This window comes from Poecilia reticulata, linkage group LG14 (assembly GCF_000633615.1).
Source record: "Poecilia reticulata strain Guanapo linkage group LG14, Guppy_female_1.0+MT, whole genome shotgun sequence".
NCBI lineage: Eukaryota > Metazoa > Chordata > Actinopteri > Cyprinodontiformes > Poeciliidae > Poecilia > Poecilia reticulata.
The window spans coordinates 23,413,830-23,436,350 of NC_024344.1; the positions used below are offsets into that span (position 1 = coordinate 23,413,830).

The window sequence follows — 22,521 nt, forward strand, 5'->3', positions numbered from 1 at the left end:
GGGGGGGGGGGGGGGTGGTACCTACTTCAAAGGGCAGATTTGAGGAAGTACAAGAATTCACTGTTTTGGTCCACATCAGAGTTTCCTTACGCATTGTTAACCACCAATGGTAAACAATGCTGGCTAGTACTAACAGTGCTAACCAGGAATGGAAATGTGATTTGGTCTGATACCTCAGTAGAGCCATCTCAAGGTCAAGCGTGGTTCTCTTCTATCTTTGATGGTGATGGACCCACCAGATAGGACTAACTCTGTGATAGATTACCTGTCCTGCCAGCAGCTGCCCCCTGTGGAGTGGAGGTCACACTCTCAGGATGTGCAGATTATTAGCAATCACTTTCTGAGAACCAAGAGAGATCTTTGTACCGTACAGACCACAGCTCATCATGCTCTCTGTTTTTCTCTATTTGGAGGTTAATGCTGTCCCGTTACAAGGTGACAGTTTCTCCATGGTGCCATTAGGCTGCATAACTGCAAAATGCAGCCAAAGAACCATCCGCTGTGATAGTCACATTCAAACTTCAAACGCAGGGCCTTGCAAAAGTGTTTGGCAAATGTTGAGATTTATTTTATATATATATACACACGAATAAATGCACAAATAAAAGAAAACCTGAGGACTGTAGATAATCCATCTTCCCATGACTAGCTTCTGTCTCTACTGACTAAGCTGCACTTGACTAAGCATGACACTTCCACCACTTTGTTTCACAGTATGATGGATGTGTCTGTTGTTGGTTTTCTACCACACAGCATTTTGTAAAGGATTTGTAGTATAAAAGAAAGCTATTATCAGCTGTCCTGTGTATGAAAGAGCACAGCTGCTAAAAAGCAAACAAATGGATCTGACCACTCACCTATAGTCATCTTGATGACAGCCCGCTCTTTGCTGCATGCATTTTCAGATGATCTTTAACATCACCATTTTGAAAACGTAGTGTTTTCTTTAATGGATACTTAGTTAAAATCCTGCTTAAAAAACTATCAGCTTTCTATTTTTAAGATGCCTCGATGGATAAATCAATTTTGAAGGTTGTCTGTTCATGTGACAACAGCTTCTTTTTTTAGGTCGTCCTGCTTGGATTTGCAGAGATTAAACATAATATGACACAAGAGAAAAGGCGGATGCCAGACTGGGAGCACAAACATAGGGATTATGCTATTTGTTATGAAAAGCAAGATATTAGCTGTCCAACCACACCCTGTTTAAAAGGTAGTAGAAGTAAATTAAAATATAGTTTTGCTTTTGTTTTCTTACTTCGTAAAAGAAATGCAACCATTTGGCCCATTTTCAGGTGTTTTCTTCCTGAATGTCTCTGAGGATTGTGTTGGCCCATTCAAGCTGCACTTGATTTGGAGATTATGACTGATTTACCTCAGCATGCGCAGTGTATTCTCACCGGACCAATTCAGCTTAGCTGAACACAACTTCAGAGTAAATGTGGATGGGATTGTGTGGAATGTAAATATACTAAAACCGTCTGTGAAATGTGAAGCAGCACAACTAAAACCTTCCTCTTAAAGGATGGAGATGTTGATTTATGGTTTTCTTCACACCATGTCTCTCCATTGGTTGTGATCAATTCTGGGAACGTATGTTTAGGGCGCATTCACACCAAACACGTTTAGTCGCTTTAATTGAACTCTAGTTTTTCTAGAAAGCCCGATACATTCGGGGAGGTGTGAATGGTAATCGGACCAAAAAAGTGAACCCAGGTCCGCCAACAAACCTCAGTCTCTGTTTGATTGAGGTGAACACTGGTGCAGTTCGACTGTGAACACCAACAAGACTAGAGATCAGTCCAATGGCAAGAAGCGGGTTATGGTGCAGGGCATTCTGGGTAAATACAACTAATACAAACGCACGTGTCCAGCTTTAGCGGGAGAAATGTCTTGTCGTTTTTTTGCCAAAGACAAAACAGAAATCCTCCAACTGCTAAAATCTGACACCACTCCATTTTTGTTTACATTTTGCAAGGAAGGAAGTTGCACTCAGCGTCTTCTTCAGAGGTTTTCTTGTTGTTTCCTTCAGTGGTTCTTGGTGCAGCCCCCTCCACATGTCAGGCATTGAACAGGTTTTTCAAAGTGTTTGGTTCGTTTGACACAATGCAGTGTGAAAACACCCTTACTTTTTATAGACAGGCACATCTTTGTTAATCCATGTAGAAAAAGTATGTCTAAAACAAATTCTGTACAGGATGCATATTTTTGACATGCTGGATGAACAACATACAGTAAATAAAAGGAAAATTTTAAACAATTAGTGGTAGTAAATTGTACTATTCAGACATTTTACATACATTTGGATGTGGCATACACAATCCAAGCAGTTTTGGTGTATAAAAGTTTCCCCACAGTAGGATCAAGTGGGAGATGGATTGACTCTGGCTGCAGTAATATGGGCCTTACTCTGGTCTGACATAGTGAAGAAAGAGCTGAGCCAACTGAGCGACGCTTTCGATTTACTGTTCTGTTTACCTTCTGACCCCTACCTATAGTCCTGATATATGGATTGTGACTGAAAGAATGAGATCCTGAATGCTCTGGCTGAAATGAGAATGACATCAGCAGAGTTTCCCCCAGAAAATGTACTAAACCCAGTGATTGGAGCGATAGTCCACGAGCTCTGGTGGAGCCAGCGGCACATTTGGGACAATGTGCTGCTGGCTCCACCAGAGCTCCCACAGCATCGCACGGTTCATATAAAGTTGTTGTTTCAACGTGTTGAATCCAAAGCTCTTCCATAAAATTGCCAACTACAAATTTCCAAAAAATGGCGCCTACATAGCCACTCATAATTTTGAGGGGCTTGTTGCTCCAACGCCTGAATAAGACGCAAATGTCTCCTCTGATGGCTGATAGATGAGTGCTAGTGCCATGGTTGCATTATCAGGATAATCTCATGTAACTATTTACATCTGTCGCTGCCATGATTTTTAATGATTTATTGTGTGAACAAATTCATTCACGCCTATTTTTAACTTGATTTCTTATTATTAGAAGCATTGCTAATATTGCAAAATTATGTTTCTTCAACATCAGAATAGCAACAAAGATTTTTGCACGTTTGTAATGGAAACACAGCTACTGTTACTGTTGTATAAAGAAACTCTTTAAAATGAACAAGCAGTGCTTATCCTGGTGGGGGTCCAAGTAAAGCCTGGTGGCCCGCCAGGCTTGTATTCTGTGTGGAAACTCTGCATCAGGAACAATTGAGACGCTTTTGGTTGAGATAATTAAACTTTTACTCTGGATGAAGTATTGGTGAATAATATTTGCATGGCGACCACCAACAGAGCAGCGGAGATCAAAGACTCTACCGAAAACCTTCATCTGAGTTCCTTAGAAACATGACCGTCCTCCCAGACTGATTATCCCAAGCCTCTGCTTGCTTATCTCCACCGTCCTCCTCCTAGCCTTCCGCCTTTCTAAATATGAGAGGAAAGCAGGCCATCTATTTTGAGGCCATAATAATTTTGGAAGGGAGGGAGGGGGTCTAATGTTTGCTGTGTGGCCTGAGGGGAGGCAGATTTAGATGGACTTGGCACGCTCAGACTGGTGTGCAGCTGAATCCCACCACGCCCACCCTCCTCTCTCTGCCTCTCTGTCCTCGCCTCTATTGAGTCAGTGGTTTGGGTTTGCCAGAGGCTAGGATAATGGCTCCCAGTGTCTGGAGAGATTAAAGGCCAGAGCTGCATTGTTCAAATGCTCCGAGATTAGTTTCCACGGAGACGGGTTTCAGCACCGAGCATTTTTTATCTTTTTTTAATTCTTTTTGTTTCCATGACTGTTTGCCCCTTTATGCATGATTCAACTTGGATGTTTTTAATAAAACGATCTTTCGGCTGCATCTTAACTGCAGTTGAACTTTAGATAGGAACTTAAGTCGTCTTGTCCACCTTATGCCAATACTCTTCCTGCACCATCTGTCAAGGAGTGAAAATCCGGTGTAAAGCGTATCATATGACATCCTCTGAGCGCTCTAATCATCTTTAACTGACAACGGCAGCTTTTTGATGGATTTGCCTTTTAGATATTCCAGAAATATGACTCTAGGGAAACAGGCGCCTGTCAAACGGATGGATGGATGGATTAGTGTGATCTTTTTTAAATTTTTTATTTTATTTTTACCATTATGTTCCCCGGAGGATCAGCTAAGACAAGAGCAATGTGGTGAAGTCATAAAGATGAAATGTGAGAGGATAGATCTAACATGGTTTACAGAAGAGCATTAGAAAGAAGATGGAGAAACATGTGGAAGAGGTGCTCTGGTCAGAAGATAACAAAATGAAACTTTTTTCCCTAGATGCAAAACACTGCATATTGTTCTCAGCTATAAAGGGATTTTACTGATTATAAATGATTTTTTTATTCGTTTTTGAAGATAACATTTTTGGAAAATCAATGCTTCTTTGGTCTTCTATTTTTATGCTTTACAGCTCCTATTTACATGGCCTTTAAATTCAGGTCAAGTCTATGAGAAAGTACAAGGTGCATAAGCGTTTAAAGGTGTAGTTTTGATTTGATGCGTGCCTCCTTTAATGCGTGTTCATCTGGATTTTGCAGAGGTATGGCTCAGATGAGGAAGCTGGCGTGTGACGGCCTGAGGGCCAGCTCCCGTGGCGAGCCGCAGGTCCAGCTGCTGTCCGCCAGGCAGGAGATACTCACCAGCCTGGTGTCCGCCCTCGATTCAGTGGTACGTTCTGCATCTGCTGGCGTTTTCATGATGCTATCAAACTGAGCTCTACCTAAAAATGGTCCGGATTTATAAAGCTACTTTAGAGTTTTGATAATTCAGGGTTTGTACACGTGCTTGAAATCCTTGAAGATGCTTGAATTCTGTTTTCTAGGGTTTGGAAAGTGATTGATTTCTGTATAAAGTCCCGAAAGTGCTTGATATTCAAACTGCACAGTTTTGTAATAAAGTGCTATCAAATGTTTGATTGAAAACTTAAATTTAGTTTTCAGTGTGTGGACTAAAATAATTAACCCAAAATGTCACAAAGTAAAATATTCTTATTATTTTTTTGTCCTCTACTTCCCAACTTCTTTTTTCTCTCTTTTAAATTCTTCCTTTCTTCATGTTTGTATGGAGTTTTATATGTTTTATCAAAAAATAATCAAAGTTATGTCAATTTTGCCTAATGCATATAATGTGAACAACATTGTATAATATCTTGACAAACAAAGAAAAATATAATCAAAATATATTTGGAAAAACCATATATTTTCATACTCCTAATAAAAAGAGACATTTTTTCCCTCACTCTTGTTCTCTGGTTTTAGATCAGTTAGAGTTACCAAAATTATTTCTATTCGCTAAATACCAGAAAACGTGGCAAGAATTTTTTTATAGATTTTATTCTAACTTTCTTTATGTATTGTGGTTAAACATCACATCATCATTATTTATTTGAATTGTTTCCATTTAATGAATATTTATTACTCCCAGTGGCTCGGTGACTTATTGAAACAAAGTCGGATTATGTTTCACACATTAAGCAAAGTTATTGACATTTTAGGATTTTATTTTGTTTGTTCCCAGACCAGTTAGGTGTATATTTTGTGTGTATGTTCAAAACATGAAATTTAGTCTGAAGTATAACTGAAGATTTCTGTGCTTCTGAATCCTGTCTCTCGCCGCGTTGCAGTGCATGGCGATGTCTAAACTCAATGCAGAGGTGGCGTGCGTCACCGTGCACGAAGACAGCGTGATCGCCGTGGGGACGGAAAAGGGCAGAATGTTCCTCAACTCCAGGCGGGAAATCCAAACGGACTTCTACAAGTTTTGCCGTGAGCCACACCGCTTTCCTGCTCCTGATTAGACGTTTACTTATTCCGTTTGCATCCACAGCTGCGAGGCAGTTGCGCAGTCGAGTCTCTGTTGGGTTTTAACATTCTGATTGAGCCAGAAGCTTAGGTAACTGCAGCTGTTTGTGTTTTAGCTCGGTGTCAGATTACTTCTGTGTGAAGTGATCAAATCAACAGAAGCGTAACAGAATCATGTTTTCTCTTAATCTCTTTAAAACTGCACAGTATCCGCAATTTGATGCATTATGCGGTTTGTAGTTAAGGATCAGGTGTGAGAGGCTTGCAAAAATTGCCAAAATAATCTGGATTAAATGTAGTTCCCTCAATAAAAAAGAAAAAAAATCACTACAACAAGCCTCATCTGTTATTCGGTTGCTTTTCCGCCTTTGTGTTATGAAGCAGGATAAAAATAAACCTATTTTAGGCTTTAAAGTGTGGGAAGGTATTATAATTTCACACGGTGTTCCTAAACTGATCAGTCATAAAACAAAATCAGTTTGAAGGATAAACTCCTGACCTTCCGCATTGGATTCTCCCTGTTACACAATTAAAGTATCAGAAGATTTCTTTACACTTCTCAGAGTTTTCATTTATTTATAAATCAATTGATACTGTTGTCGCATTGCAGCAACAAGGTTTTTAGTTTGAATCCCAGCCTTTCGTCTCTCTCCATGGAGTTTACGTGTTTTCCCTCCACCTGTGTTTCCAGCTCTCTCTTTGCGGTTTAACTTTTTTCAGAAAAGCCAAAAAAAACATTTCAAGCCAGCCAGTTTAAGGTTTTTTTTTATTTTTTTATTTACAATACTTAAAAATGCACATAAAGAACACATTGATGGAAACACAGTGAGTATCATAACCAACAAGGACTTGACTTTCTTGGACACCATTTATTGTTCCAACAGTGAACGGTGAGAACCAACCAAAAAATGAACTATACCAGGCCTCCTGAGAAGAAAGGTCAATGATCTGGCAAGATTCATACCAAATTTTGTTGATGGTAGGGCGGCCATCTTGTTTGACAAGCGTGTTTCACAGCTTCTATTTATTTAGACCTTGATTTCAGGTCAACTACACAACCCAGTTTTAGGGCATGGCTAAGATTCTAGTTTATTTATGAGAATAAAGTCATAATATCACAAGAGTAAAGTGATAATATTAAGAGAATATTATCACTTACCGTATTTTCCGCACTATAAGGCACACCTGATTATAAGGCGCACCTTCAATGAATGGCCTATTTTAAAACTTTTTTCACATATAAGGCGCACCGCATTATAAGGCGCATAGAATAGACGCTACAGTAGAGGCTGGAGTTACGTTATGTATCCACTAGATGGAGCTGCACTAAAGGGAATGTCAACAAAACAGTCCGACTTGGGTCTGCGAGGAGAGCCTTCCGCGACTGGGCCGGGGCGTGGCCGGACGATGGTCACCCTTCTCCATTCGCGCACAGCATGTTCGTGGAGAACGTGGTGCTAAATGACCTGCAGACGACCTGATTCTAGACGGTCGGTAGGTAGATAGGTCAGTCAAACTTTATTAATAGATTACAAACCAGCGTTCTGACAACTATCCCAGCATGCACTGCGCGCTTCTTCTACGGGCGAAAATAAAGTCGGCGGCTGCTTACCATAGTTGCTAGACCTGTTGTGGCTCAAAATTGGTCCATATATAAGGCGCACTGGATTATAAGGCGCACTGTCCGCTTTTGAGGAAATTGAAGGTTTCTAGGTGCGCCTTATAGTGCGGAAAATATGGTAGTAGCTTTTTTTATATATATTGTTTTTGAGAAAAATAAAGAATTCAAATGAGGAATGTTGAGCATCTTGTAAAGTTATATGTTGATATAAGTTTACAAGATGGAAATACTTGATCTTTTAACATATTGGCAACAAATTATCAGCAGCAGGCCTTTGAAATGATTGTGCAACTGAATGTGTCTTTTTTTTTAAGAAAGCACCATATGAACTGAGCTGCTCATATTATGTCCTGATAGTGAAGCCTTTTCTCATTAAAACAACTTTTTTCACATAATTTTAACATAAAATTGCATATTTTCTTCTAATATTATGATGATCTCATAATTCAACAACAATTTAATTCACAAGGGATGATAGAAACAAAAGCAACTTGGAAATATTTTCTGTCATTTTAAATCTCTCTTTTTGGAAAAGTAAGTGAATGAAATGGGGAAATAAACCAGATCGATTTGTCTTTAAGCCATATCGCCCAGTCCTAGCTTGAATTACAGTTGCGTATTTGTGAGCCGTTTTTAGCATTTCACTTTTCATCCTGGCTTCAGGAGCGCCGTGTCTGCAGAGTCTGACCGCTGTAAACACCCATACCAAAGACCAGGAAGGCGATCCCATCAAGCTGAGTAAAGACGGCGAACACGCGAAACAGCGAGCGCCGTCAGACCCCCAGTCCAACGTCTTCGTTTTGAGGAAGATGGTGGAGGAAGTATTCACCGTCCTCTACAGTAAGACTGTTCTACGCTTTATTTGAAGGGCGGGGTTTGATTTTTATCCGTCTGAGCCGCGGCTTGTGACCCGCAGGCGAGGCTCTGGGTAAAAGCAGCCTGGTCCCTGTGCCTTACGAGTGGATCCAGAAGGACCCCGGTTATGTGGTGGCCCACGGTTTGCCTGAGGGAGTCGTCCTGAAGAAGCCCTCGGAGTACGACACCAAGACGCTGATGAAGATCCTGGAGCACAGCCACCGCATCCACTTCACAGCGAAGAGGTGAGTCCGTGGGGGAAGCAGCCGCTTGTTGTTTAAAAGCTTGTATCACATGAGTAACGCAGCTGTTTCACATTAGATTACTCATTCCAGTCTCTAATGGTTTGCAGAAATTAATAGTTGTGTGTCGCTGGGAGCAGACTGCTGCTTCAGCAGGGTATTCATCCTGACTGGACAGGATTTAGAGTCAGTTAGAAAAAAAAAACCTCCCACTCATATAACATTTTTAGTGTCTCCACAACACATTTGGTAATATTTATTGATGTTTAAACATGCAGCTTGAAGAGAAGCGGTAATATATTTCTTTTCACTCTACAAGAATGCTTTTAGGGAACAGAAATTGTCCCTTAAGAGTCAAACAATCATTACGGTGACACAAGTTAGAAAAACACACCCATGAAATTAAAGGATTATCAGCTGCAGCACAGTTGTTACACTGAGATTGAGGATTTTACAAACCCTGGTCCAGGATGTGTCGTAAGAACAGAAACTAAACTTTTTAATTGGTCGCTTGTGCCGAATGAGGTCATAATCTTTTACATACTTTATACAACATTAAAAGTATGTAAAAAAAAAAAAAAAAAAATCAAAATCAAATAAACAAATAATTCCGTTCTGTTTTAAAGGAGAAAACATCTTAGGGTTGATCTGTTGAGTATTTTTTTTCAAATTAACCTATTAATTATTAAATAGTAAAAGGTGCTTAATAAGAAATGCTTTTAGATCATTTGTACCAGGTGAAGCCAAGTTTATGCTATTTAAAGAGTTCCAGGTAAAAAATATCTGCAGACAAATGCAACATCTTTTGAACACTTTTGACTTCATTACTGCTCTGAGTATGTTGTCCTTTTAGCAATTGGTCTTTTTAGTCTGTGTTCTCTAGCTATCGATTAATTAGTAGACGGTTATTTCAGTAATTGATTCATCACGACTAATCCTATTAATCATTTCAGTCATTTTTAATTTAACTTGATCTATATGTGGACAGATATTTAATGCTGATTTTCAAGAATGTCCTTTAAAATTTTGACTTGAACACCAGACTTCATCACTTTTCCAGTCTGCCAGCTTAGAGGGACGTCCAAGTCTTGGTAGACTGAAGAGCAGATTAAACACAGTTCTGCTACACGTTTATTTTACCTTTAGACTGTATAGTTTGAAAAACTTAATTTGTATTTTTTCTTATTTTCATCTTTATCATTCATTTTTGAGAAAAACACAAGTTTAATTTGAAATTGTCTTTTAAGCAAACATTTTGTCTAGAAGGAATTTGCTGCTGAACATTCAGCTTTCTGGGAAATACAAGCTATATTTGTAATTCATCCAAGTCCTGAACTTACACTCTGACAGTCTAAAAGCCTCAGCTTGCTGCTGCTTTGGTCAAAGCAGTGTGTGGTTGAGGCAGAGCAGCGCGCAGACAGACGCTCAAATGATGCATTTCATAGGCTTGATAATAAAAACAGAAACGTACAGACATGGAGCAAGGAAATAGAAGATTCCGGCTAGGAATAAATTAAACCAATTTTACATGTTACTTATTGAAATTGGGGGATTGTTTTGTTAAATTAGTGTTTTGTTCGCTAACCAATCAGGTGTTTAAGGTGTGTGAGGGATGTTTTGTTATATTTTAGTTTATTTTACCCCTGCTATGTGGAATACTATCACAAGACATTGTTAATAACAGTAATAAATTATGATAAATATACACTGAGTTGCAGTCTGGGGTTGGAAAAGTTTGAAAACTAACCTTGAAAAGGTCTTGAAGGAAAAATGCCTGAACCCTGTAAATATTGATTAAAGAGAAGCAAATTTACATATTCAAGAAACAGAATATTCTTTCCTAAACATAAATGAATAAATTAATATGGCAACACATTAACAACAATAATAAACACAGAATATAAATGAACATGAAGAGACCTTTACAACAAAAACTAACAAACTGAAGGAATGTGACAAACTTGTTGTTCCTTCAGATAAAATGCCATTAAACCACATTAAAGGTTATGGTTGCAGTGTGGCAAAATATGGAAACATTTACAATCAGCTTTCTTTTATGAGTTGAGTTGACCTTTCACCTGTTTGTGCTGCCACATGTTCAGCTCGCCACAAATGAGAGATTTTCTGTTTCTATCTTTGCTTAAAGAAGTGAAATATCTGATCAGTAAATACATGCCGAGGTTCTTCATTGCTGCACAGAAATAAATGCAGGCAGCTAAATACAGGTTAGCATGAAAATGTTCTAATGTTTTTTTGACTTTTTGCAGGCAAGCTGAGGATTTGTCCAGAGAAGCCAAGCCGAGCACGGAAGTGAACAACAACCCCTCCGCCGCCGCCGCCGTTGTGACGCCGAGCAGCCACGGCGCAGCAAAGGCAGTCACCTCGCCGAGTCCCGCCACCGCCAACAACTCTGTTCTGTCAAACTTCCTGTACGGGATGCCCATGTCCTCCAAACCCCACCCTGACAGCAAGCTGGACTTCAAACCCGCAACCCTCCTCAACCTGGGCAAGGACAGACTGGCCAACTGGACAGAGAAGGGCTCCACTGGGAAGGACATTGGCAACACTGGTTAGACTGGCCTTTAAAAACTTCTGAAGACCCTCGCCTCCAGTAACGGGGCGAAGTTCCCTTTTTGGTATCAACGGAAACCAAATAGGGACTGTCCTATTATAATTGGATGAATACAATACAATGGTGTATTTGGCCCATTGTAGAAACAAAAAAGGGAGTGCATTTCCACTACAAAAATCAAGGAAAAGTCAAAAATTTGCTTGAAAAAACTCAATTTTTCAAGCAAATTTTGAGACTAATCTTTTACATTTTCTGAAAAAAAAACAGGGAAATTTGAGGATGGGGTGTTGGGGGGGGGGGGGTTAAGTTTTCTTTTTTTTTGCCAGATCTTTACTCCTCTTTTTTTCTTTTTTTTGTATCTATAATGGCCCTAATAGATTTACAACAGTTGGCTGTTGTAAATAAAATATGAAACCAACCCCAACAGAAGCAGTTCTAGACAAGTTTAAGTTTAGTAAGTAAAAACTCAGGACATCATTAGGTTGGAAAGATTGTGGTCCAAACAAGAATTTTGACTTAAATTTTAAGCTTTTACAGCCTACAGACACCAGGTATAAATTATAATCGGAAGAATCCATTATTTATTCATATAATTTTCCTCTATAAGCTTTATAGGAAAATATTGAATTTTTATAGCATCTTCCACCCACTTTATTGTGAAAATGTAGCATCTTTCTTTATTTTAACACCTAAAAACAGAAATAAAATGATGGTTCTTTAAGCATTCTGCTGTAGACATTTATCAAAAATCACAAGCAGTCTTGTTTTCAAAAGATCAAGTCATATTTGTGGCACTAAGCAAGTTTTATTTAGCTGGATTGATGACAAATATCGAACATTTGCAGATCCCTATTATAAATGAACCACAACCTAACTGATAGCTCCACCATTGCATCTTTTTTCGTCGGCTCTATTTGACTTAAAGCTCAAAGATGTTTTAAATCTCAGCTTGACAGCTCAACAGCCAATAAAACAACTTTTATTCTTTCTATTAGAGTAGTGCACTTTTAGAGTCATTATGAAGGTAATTAAGAAAATGAGAGCTGGAATGCTGAATATGTGGGTGCTAAATTAACATTACAGCCTTAAATGAATTGAGCCAAATGTACTTAATTTGCCTTGTACTTTTAGATGAGCCAACAAGGCTACCTGCTGAGCAGGGTCAGAGTCCGCCTGGAATCCACATCTCAAAGAGGCTGCTCTTCTCCATCGTGCATGAAAAATCAGGTTGGTCCCAATTAATTAAAGAGCAATTACTTTGTATAAAAGTAAATTCATGACTCATATGTGTCTGAAGGAGCGTTTCTGGGAGAGACACGCAGATTTATGGTATGCGTTATTATATAGCTATATCATAAATAATGAGATCACAGACAAATAAATCCTACGTATTTGATTGGATTTACCGACAGTTTCCATGTATTGTTCATGGAAACCAACATCGACCTGTGTTCACTTACTAATCTGTCTGCTGTAAACCTTTAAAAAGATTGCTCTGGTTTACCAAGTTGGCATTAAGTGAGAGGGAAAAACACCACTTCATGATATTTACTTGACTTTCTGAAGGTTTGGTTTACTGTAGCCATCAAATAGCCAGGATATTGAGAGGATTTTCTTCTGTTGCAGAAAAATGGGACTTGTTCATTCGGGAAACTGAAGACATCAACACTTTGAGAGAGTGCGTTCAGATCCTTTTCAACAGCCGATATGGTGAGAAACAGTTGGCTGTTAATATCCCAGCTATTTTATAACCAGTCAGTGCAACTTTTGTTTTGTTTGGAGGTTAGCACTTTATTTGATCATCTGCTCCTTTCCTGTTATTTCAGTAAAACAAAGGCTCCTTTTCTCCAAAAAAATCAATGCTTTGACTTTTACCTGGACTTTTATTTGTCATAAATCTAACTTTATGAGAAATTGGGGAGTTTTTTAAATTTTTTTTAAATTTGAAACTGGTGTCTTTTAACTTTTGTTTCCCAAATTTCCAGTTGTTGTCCATTTCAGTAACAGTTGTATTTTGTGAGATTCTGGCAGGCGTTCACTCATTAAACAATTAAAAAATGTCCAATCCTTTGCTTATTTTAGCCTGGATCAGGGTTTTCAAAACAAAGTTTTTACAGATTGCAAACTGATCTCTAAAGAATATGTATCGGGTGTAGTATAGTCCTGTCCTGATTTCACAGTTTGCATAAACTAGTTGAAATGGACCACATGTTTTTGGTCGTTATGGTTTCTGGGTTCTGTTTTTTTCTCTTTCTGTAGGTGTAGAGACAGACTTCATGTATTCATTCTATCCTCTACACTTTTCTTCTTTCCTTTTAAACCTTTCCTCCACCTTTTTCCTTTCCTTTGCCCCTTTCTTTTCCATCTTTCTGTCCTTTCTATTTTGATTCAGAGAGAAAATGTCTGTGGAATATCCCTTTAATTTGAACCCAACTTCAGCATAGTGCTAAATATGATTTGTGGAAAATAAACATTTCAGATGCCAACAACATCAATGTCTTCCTCCTAAACTTCTTGAAAGTTGTAAAAATTGTACAAAAGAAAATCTAAGAATTGGACTCTTTTAAAATGTTGAAAATTGAAAATAATTGAAAATTTAATCCAGTCACCAAGTCCAGTTGAAGGCAGTCCATTGGTATCCACTGCCTGTAAAATTATGATGTTAGTTGTGTATTTACAGACCTAAAGGAAACATTTCATTAGAGTTAAAGCACTAAACCTTTTTGTTGTTGTTTGTTCTCTCTTCAGCGGAGGCTCTTGGTCTCGATCACATGGTGCCTGTCCCCTACCGCAAAATCGCCTGCGACCCGGGAGCTGTGGAGATCATCGGCATCCCAGATCAAATCCCCTTCAAGAGGCCGTGCACGTACGGCGTGCCCAAGCTCAAACGCATCCTGGACGAGCGCCACGGAATACGTTTCATCATTAAACGGTGGGAAACGCATCCATTTGCGACCTCATGGTGGCGGCGTCCCAGAACCATACACAGATCACAGCCACTTTCTGTGTCATTTTAAACTTACATTCAGTAAAAATGAATCTCCCAGCCATCTGCTTTTTTCAGCGACCGACTGCTGAGTCATTTCTGTCCCGAGCGACTCTGGCTCACCAGCACGCTGCACTAATGGCTGCTCTTCCTCCCATTTGTTCAAGCTAATTTAAATGAGCCAGCATGCCTTGTTTGAGATAACGCATCTTTTTACCCATCCTGCAGGCAGCTCATTAGTGTTAATATAATTAGCAAAGATTGAAAATGTGATTAATTCACTATTATGTTACATTCCCATTGTCTCCCTCGGTGAGATGTTTCAGATGCAAACCCTGAGGTGGATTCATGCCAAAACAAATGGACTGCGAGCTCAAAGCAATGGTTCAACTAACCATGGATGGATGGATGGATGGATGGATCCATCCATCCATCCATCCATCCATCCATCCATCCATCCATCCATCCATCCATCCATCCATCCATCCATCCATCCATCCATCCATCCATCTTGTGGCCCCGCCCTCCTCCTGCTGTGGGAACCAGTCGGCTCCCTCAGAGCTTCAGTGCTGAAGCCTCTTCCAGCTCTGATAATCGGGAACTGATGCTGATCATCAGCCAGTGGATTGTTTCTACTCGCTGCTTTTTTACCGCTTTACTGGAAAAAAACAGCTTTTTTATATGCCGTTGTACCTCAGATGAAAACCTTTTATTTGCTTCTCTGTCATTGTCTTTTTGCCACAAAGTTCAGCAGACCTCCATGTGTGTCACTCTGCTTTTATATGAGAGGTGGCAAAATAATTTGCTGGATGAAATAAACACAGCTTCATTAAATCTGTACTGAAAGGTTCACAAACAGGTGTAAACAAACACGAGTCACAGAAATCTACCTTGAAGTTAATTATAATCACAGCGAGAGGGGAGAAAAGCAGCATGTGGCAGAGAGGATTAGGTTATATTTCACATCCAGACGACTATAATCATCAGGTTGTTTCAGCTGTAATAAAAGAACCTGGCTGCTTTTGTTAGACTGATCGTTCAAACAGCAGTTAATGTGCTGAAAGAGTCAGTAACGACGTCCTCCTTTTGTTTCAGAATATTTTTTTATGTCCTGAAAGCTGAAACAGCCTCTGAACTCTCTGACATCATGATGTTTTGTTTTTCTGTTGCAGGATGTTTGATGAGAGGATTTTTACTGGTAAGGCTGTAATTAATTCTGTTTTTCTTCTAATGTCATTATCGCTAAAATGTACAAGCTGCTATTTGGGCCTTCATTACTGAAACGCTGCTGTGACTTCTTAAAATTACTGTTGGTGACTGCGGCTGAAAATGTAGGGAAATTATTTCCAGGATGACTAAGTATCTGCAGAACAATAACTAAAACCTTTTTAGCTTTTGGATGAATTTCTTTTGTGTTTCCGCTAACTGCAAATAAGACAAAAAAAATCTTTAAAATAATCAATAGCTGCATTCCCATTTCAAATGTGCACAAAACTGTTTCAATATTATGCTAAGGTAAAAAAAAACAATTTTACATTTGCAATATTTCCATTAAATAAGAAATGGAATTAAAAGTCACATGTGAATAAGTTTGATCACACGTTAGGTCATTATCGCCATCATGCTACTACTACTGCTACTGCCAGTGGTGACATCCGATAGTTGATCATATGAGTCGTGTGATGCAAAAATAATGTTTCCATTCCAGTTTTGTGAAATACACTGACTTTGGTAAAGCTGAAAAACCAACACATTATATCACAAAAAACTTTTTAATTTGCATGTTTCCATTAGACACATTTATTTTCTTAATTCCAATTTGTGCAATTTTATGGTCAAAGGAAGTGCAGCAAGTGTCTTGCTTTACTCACCTGTTGATGTAAATGCTTTAAAACGATAATAATATATATTTAAATAATATATGCGGTGCTAACTAGCAAGGGTAAGAGTAGCTAGGTATCTAGCTAGCCTAGCTAACACTAGCTGTTAATATTCTAGATAGCCAGCTACTCACTTGCTAGCTAGGAACAGTGTATCGGTGCTAACATTTTGTTCCTGTTTTGTGTCTAAGTGGGTAAGTGCAAATTTGTCGTCAGTTGGCTGGACAGAGTTTGTACATTTCTGTGGTGTATTAAGTCTTAAATTTAATTCATAATGGTCTTAAAAAGGTTTCAAAAAATCTTAAATTTGAGCTTGGTGAAATCTGAAGAAATCCTGAAAAAGGAAAAGGTCATATCATCGATGTTTCAAATATTTACAACAAAAACTAATCAATTATTATTGATACCGACTGATTATTAAGTGCTTGTATCGTGATACGTTTTTCAGCCATGTCGTCCAGCCCTACTTTGATCAAATCAAACCAGATTAAATTTTGCAAACCTTTCAGCGTCTTTGTGATTAATCAAAGGAGGCAACAAGCAAGACAGGCTGCCAAGTTTTTATTTACCGGTATACATTTACTCTCCCAAACACACTCTCTGCTAATGTGGTGCTTTGTTTATTTATCCTCTCTGTCTTGTTTGTTGAAGCTGCAGGCAAGATTGCCAGAGAGGAGGGCAAGCTTGACCCGGGCTGTGCGCCTGAAGACGGTTTCTCCGACTGCCTGGGCTTCCCTCCCACCGCAGCTGAGCTGCTCAGCAACGCTCACAGCAGCAGGTTGGCTCTCAGCCCACAGACACACTGTCCAAGATTATGCCATAGCCTTAATGTGCTAACTGAACAAGGACACAACGTAACGCTGTCATCATTTGCTTGACGATAAGTAAACACAAGCAGCTAATTAAAGCACTGTAATTCATCAGCAGCAGGTGTGACGTCCTCTGCCAAAGCAGGAGTTTTGGCTCCTTTAAGTTTAGTTTGTCTTTATTAACACAATGCCAGGGTGGAAAGACGCCATCAGCGACTTCAGAGAAGCAATTATTGCTTCTCCGAATACTGTTTATGGAAGTAATACTGGGTCAATTTTAGAATAGAGTAGAATTCAACGTAGTTGTCATTGCACATGTACAAAGCAACGAAATGCAGTTTGCATAAATCCAGAAGTATATATGTATGTATATTTGTGTATATATATATATGGAGAATTCAATGACATTAAAACATCAAATAAAATATGACATGACAGTTCAGATAGCAGACTCTTTGAAAACTATCAGCTACATATCCAATTTAGTTCCACATATAGAAGTGCCACAAATCGGATTGTTGGGGGGTGAAATGCTCAGAAACAGGCCTTTCAGACTGCTGTAAAAATGTTATTTTTTTCTCCATATGTGATATAATATTTATGGGAGTACTATGAGGTGTATAGGGAGCCCCTGCTTTACACCACCAGATTGAACAATTGTGGCTTATTTGGAAGCTTTTCCCTTCACACAAGCAGAAATGAGGTGACATGTTATATAATCTGCCAGCGCAAAGAGCCAAGATGGTGGATGATGTGGGCTTGTTTTACAAGAAGAAGATCTGGGCACCATGCAGTCATTGACTGGACCATGAGCTCTTCACTACACATATTCTAGTGTGAAAATGATCCAAATCACAGCAGAAAAAGGAATCAAGCTGTCTGCAAACCTCCATAAGCTGCAGCAGCTTTGCAGTTAACTCAAACTCCTTCATGTGAGAGAATAGTAAAGTCAGTCAGAAACCCCAACACAGAGAGTAAAGGTTTCTGGACTTGTTTGGTTTGTGTTGAATAGATACCAACACATTTTCTTTTCTACTTTCTCACAGATCAACAAGTGCTTGCGTGAGCCCCCAGGCTGACTCTGAAGCAGGTACCAGCCTAACAAAAAACCCTCTTTTTTTTAATAATTCAAAGTTTAATAAATGTGCTGGTTAAAGGGAAGGCTGCCTTTGTAAACATACTGATGGCGTCTGATTATTGATGGAGCGTTTGACTCTGGCAGGTCCTTCGGGAGACGGAGCTCCTCTAAGGCGGATTAAAACGGAGCCTCCAGATGGAGACATCATTCAGGTTACGGTGCCTGGTAAGTGAGCCAACATCATTAAACTCCCACTGGTTACCCTGTTACTGCGCTTTGCTGGCTTCTACAAAGGGCTTCTTACTTCAATTTTTTACTTGCTTTCTCTTCTAAAACAAACATTTCAAATAACAAAATATTTTCAAAAAGTGGCCTTAGCTTCAGTCTTCTCTTCTGTGGGCTATGAGAATTTTTGTTTAATTACAAGAATATATTGGCTGTATATTATATTGGCAGAATGAAGACTCAGTTTTATCAGAATGTCTTAAAATTACAAGAAAAAAAAATCTGTTTTTTTACCAAAATATTTTACTGAGATCTTTCACTTTGAAAATACAACCATGTACCAATCGTAGACTGTGGCAAGTCTAAGTCCTTAATAAAGTTAATAAAAGGACCAAAAATCTTCTCAAAAATATATTGTTTGGATTTCCTAATATATACATACTGTTCTTTCCAGTGGCAAATTAGACGGCATCTGCTTTAACCACTGGGTGGCGCTAGGTCTGTTGACATTTTTCCAAGCCAAAGCTGTACATTAGCATGTGTATAGATATCTATACCCATAAAATGGGTATATCTATAAGAGTACATCCTGTTTATTAAAATTATGCTTCTCAGGTTAAAGCTGAAAAAAGTTCATATCAATGAGAAGAAAGCTTGGATTATTAATTTTCTGCTAGTTTTTTTACGTTGAAAATTAAAACGACTACTTTATTCTCCTAATATTATGATTATATTATGGCAATAAAATACTTTTTCTCGTACTATTTTGACTGTATTCTTGTAACATTATGATGTTAATAATAAAAGTCAAAATTAGTATAACCTGTAAAAAAAAGATCTTGATTTGACCAAAAATGTAATCTTCCAAAATCAAAAATCATTCAATAAAATCAATTAATTCTACATAATTAATACTCCAGTTTACCTTCTTCACCACAAGCACAGAAATAATCGCTTTCCCTCCCTGACTGTTTGCTAGTTGGTATTTAAAATGTCAGCCATGTTTCTGTTGAACTAGATTATCACGGTTTGACTTTTACGTTTGTTGAACCAACAAAACCTTTAAGTCACCAGTCAGACATTTCTTCTCTTCCAGAGCTGCTTTATGATCAAAACTAGATGTCAGTCTAATCAGCCACTCAACGGTTGACTTTTATTTTTTGCAACAAAATAAAAAGTGGTTTTAAGTCTGTTAAGGAGTAGTTTACTTGTTGTACTGAAGAATAATCCCAACATTTGGAACCAGCTGAGCTGTTAAAAGCCAAAATACAGCATTTCCCACACTTTGCATTTATAATCTAGTCTTCTTCAAGGGATTTGTCACATTTTTTTCCAAACTTTAGAACACTGACCTCTACTGGCCTCATGTGTAATAAAGTGCTGGACTCTGGCGAGTTGAGTGAGAATGAAACTGCATATTTAATTTGAAGTAATAGTTAGAATGCATTGGTGTATCCTCTTGACTTACATAAATCTTATAAACAAAAATACAAATTTGCAAAATGTTTGTTATAAATAGTAAAAATTTATAAAATCTTAAACAGAGGAGCAGAAGGACATTGATAATCTGAGTTACAAAGTTAAAAAATAATTTAATATGACTTAGGGAAGTACTTTTCCTACAACCTGGTGTAAAATTTTGGGCTTTCAAAAACACTTTGTTAGAATTAAATGTAATTAAAAATTAAATGAAAAATTTAATTTTTTTTCATTTTCATTAATTGTTTTAATCTCGTTTTCTGTGGTGTGAATTTACTGCCGTTGAGTCCTTTTTCTTTTTTTATGTGTTTTATTAAGAGCAACTCATGCTCTTAATAAAAGTACAAGTTCGATCATTAAATACCAATGATCAAACTTGTTGTGAATTTTGCTGTTAACCTTGTTAGAGCACAGCAGTTTGTGATCAATATGCTGAACAGTTGGACCTGTGCACTCCAAAGTTTAGAGAAGGTCAATCTGGGGATGTTTTATTTATTTTTGTTGCAGATGCCGGGACGAGTGGGGAGGACCCTGTAGAGTGTTTGGGCGAGGCGGTTTCAGCCGCTCTGTGTCCGACCACAGCCTCGCCCAGCGCTCCCCCTGCGGCCCCCGCCCCTCCGGTTCCTCCAGCTCCCCTCCACCCAAAGGAAAACCAATCAGGTACACCCATCCTCCTCAGATCAGTCCTCCATTTAATCTACCTCTTCACACTGTAGCTCCTCCCAGCCTCCACCCTCTGACCTTCTTTAGATCGCAAAACGAAGCACGTATGGAACCACATTTTTGTCAATATTTTTGCTCCTTTTTTCACTTCCTCAGTCACTAGTGCCCTCGACCCCAACTTCATAAATGGCCCTTTCCTTGATTTTACCTCTTGTAGCTCCGCCCTTTCTTTGAAGATTAGCTCTCATCTGTGAAAAGCACCATGCATCATCTGCAAGTCTTAATACCTGTAGAGGGATTATTTGTTTGTAAACCTGACTGCAGAAAGAGCCAGTCTGCCATTAAAATGTTGCTGATTGCCATGGTTACCCGCTGTCGTCTTGCTGCATTAACATTAGCTAGCATGTTGTCAGCGTACAACTAAAATAAATTAACATTAGTGAATGAGATGTGTCTTCTTGACCCAAAAAAGTTACAAAATTCCCAAAACTTTAGTGGTCGGACATCACTTACTAGGAATATTAAAGCAGTTTTGTACACAGTAATTAGCTCTCAGTGAGATACGTCAAGTCCCTCACCATGGAAACAAACATATCCATGATGAGCATGGGCGACGGAGTAATGTTTTTCTAAAACTGTAAATTTGAATGAAAAACAGAATTCATACTTGGTGTTCTTTGACAAAAATGCTAAATGTCAAAAGACAGATTTAATAGACAGATGAACAACTGCACTAGCAGATTATTTTACTTATAGCTAGTCCTTTTCCATCAATAATAATGAATTATTAACATAAAACAAGCTCCTATATTGTGCTGAACGGTTTCTTGTGAATTAGTTTTGTATCATTTCAGTTGTTTCTAGATATTTGCACTAGGAACTGGACCAAAAATACTTTGTGAGATTTGGTGTTTTTGCAGTTATCAGCAGTCATTTTGACTGCAGGGAATTTTCCGCTGTTCTAGTTCAATGTCTTCAGCCCAGGCAGAATAAAAATAGATACCAGTTTTCAAAGACGTTTCCGGCGTTTGGTCACCCTAACAGAAAAATCTCATCAATTCCACATCTGAAAATCACACGTGAAAACCGTGTTTCACATCAGAAATCAAAAGTGCAGCAGTTTGAACGGGAGACACTTCACTAAAAATAAAACCTCTGACATCTGCAGATGCCACAAAGCTATTGGATTTGCGCCAGGCTGAGAGGTGATCTTGTGATCTTTCTGAAGGCGATGTGCGCAGTACAGCTGGTGCTGACACAGCGTGATGTCAACTGATAATCCCTCTATAGTTTCTATTCACGAGTCACATGTTGAACCCAAACAACTGGACATGTCAGTAATTAGAAACGGTGCATTGTGCATTTTGCAGGTTGTGAGTGTTAAATGTTGTATTAAAAAAAAACCCAGTCGCTTATCTTCAACTTACAACTGGTTTCTCCCTGAAACTCTAGGTAGAGCAACAATACCAAGAACATTTGAGTAGACTCGGCTTCTTCACTCTGCCTTTTGTTTTAGATCAGGAGTCTCCAACTTCAGTCCTCCTGATCCATTTCATTCAAAATGAATCAGGCTCAGATGACCTGGTAGGATTCTCCTGACATTTACTGATTGTATTATTTTTAGCTCCATGGAGAGATTTGAAGAAAAGAGCCAAAGGATCAGGAGAAGTATTGGAATTTTACAAGATTTATGTCACAGTCCAAATTTCTGAATGTAAATTTGGATCATATACATAGGGGGTTTTTCTACCTCATTTACTCCCCGCAGAGTCTACTCAAAATGATCTTGGTTCTAACTTTCATTTGTTCATAGAGGTGATTATTTTTTGGGTTTATTTGATTGTTCTTTCTTTAAGTTTTCTTTTCTTTCACAATTTACCAGTAAAGGAAGAAAAATGAAGGTAAGTGCTGACATTGAATGTAGATTTTCATTTCTGCGTTTCTTTGTAGGGAAACCCAGTTTGCAGTTGTTTATCTGATTTTTGTTGTGTTCAGTTGAAACCAGAATTTTACAAACGCCAAATAAACAGACAGACATTTTTGTTCTCACCTTCTGAAGTTAAATCAGATGAAACTTCTTGTTAGATCAGTTAGAATTAAAAATTATTTGTATTTGCTAAATGCCAAAGAATTTTGCAAGAATTTTTTTTTTTTTGTTGTTGAAATTTTATATTTTAGTATAGTTTCAGTATAGTTTAGTATGAGGAATAACTATATTTTAAACTGTATACTTCAGTCAAACCTTCAGTAACAAAAAATATTTAGCAAGTAATAATGATTAA

General features: G+C 38.4%; 1 protein-coding gene across 2 annotated transcripts in view; it reads left to right on the top strand.

The window, feature by feature from the left end:
- Nucleotides 1-22,521, top strand: part of gtf2ird1 (GTF2I repeat domain containing 1) — a 33,403-nt gene that overhangs the window by 2,652 nt on the left and 8,230 nt on the right. Inside the window, exons 1-14 of one of the 2 annotated variants that reach the window (XM_008428497.2) lie at nucleotides 3,686-4,491; nucleotides 4,567-4,696; nucleotides 5,652-5,793; nucleotides 8,114-8,290; nucleotides 8,367-8,550; nucleotides 10,815-11,116; nucleotides 12,251-12,346; nucleotides 12,746-12,829; nucleotides 13,868-14,051; nucleotides 15,278-15,303; nucleotides 16,637-16,763; nucleotides 17,841-17,884; nucleotides 18,017-18,097; nucleotides 20,084-20,236. In XM_008428497.2, coding sequence (XP_008426719.1) covers nucleotides 4,571-4,696; nucleotides 5,652-5,793; nucleotides 8,114-8,290; nucleotides 8,367-8,550; nucleotides 10,815-11,116; nucleotides 12,251-12,346; nucleotides 12,746-12,829; nucleotides 13,868-14,051; nucleotides 15,278-15,303; nucleotides 16,637-16,763; nucleotides 17,841-17,884; nucleotides 18,017-18,097; nucleotides 20,084-20,236 — 1,726 coding nt within the window. In that variant the 5' untranslated portion in view covers nucleotides 3,686-4,491; nucleotides 4,567-4,570. Of the gene's footprint in view, nucleotides 1-3,685; nucleotides 4,492-4,566; nucleotides 4,697-5,651; nucleotides 5,794-8,113; nucleotides 8,291-8,366; nucleotides 8,551-10,814; nucleotides 11,117-12,250; nucleotides 12,347-12,745; nucleotides 12,830-13,867; nucleotides 14,052-15,277; nucleotides 15,304-16,636; nucleotides 16,764-17,840; nucleotides 17,885-18,016; nucleotides 18,098-20,083; nucleotides 20,237-22,521 lie in introns of those variants that run through there. The other variant, XM_008428496.2, reaches the window with a different exon arrangement.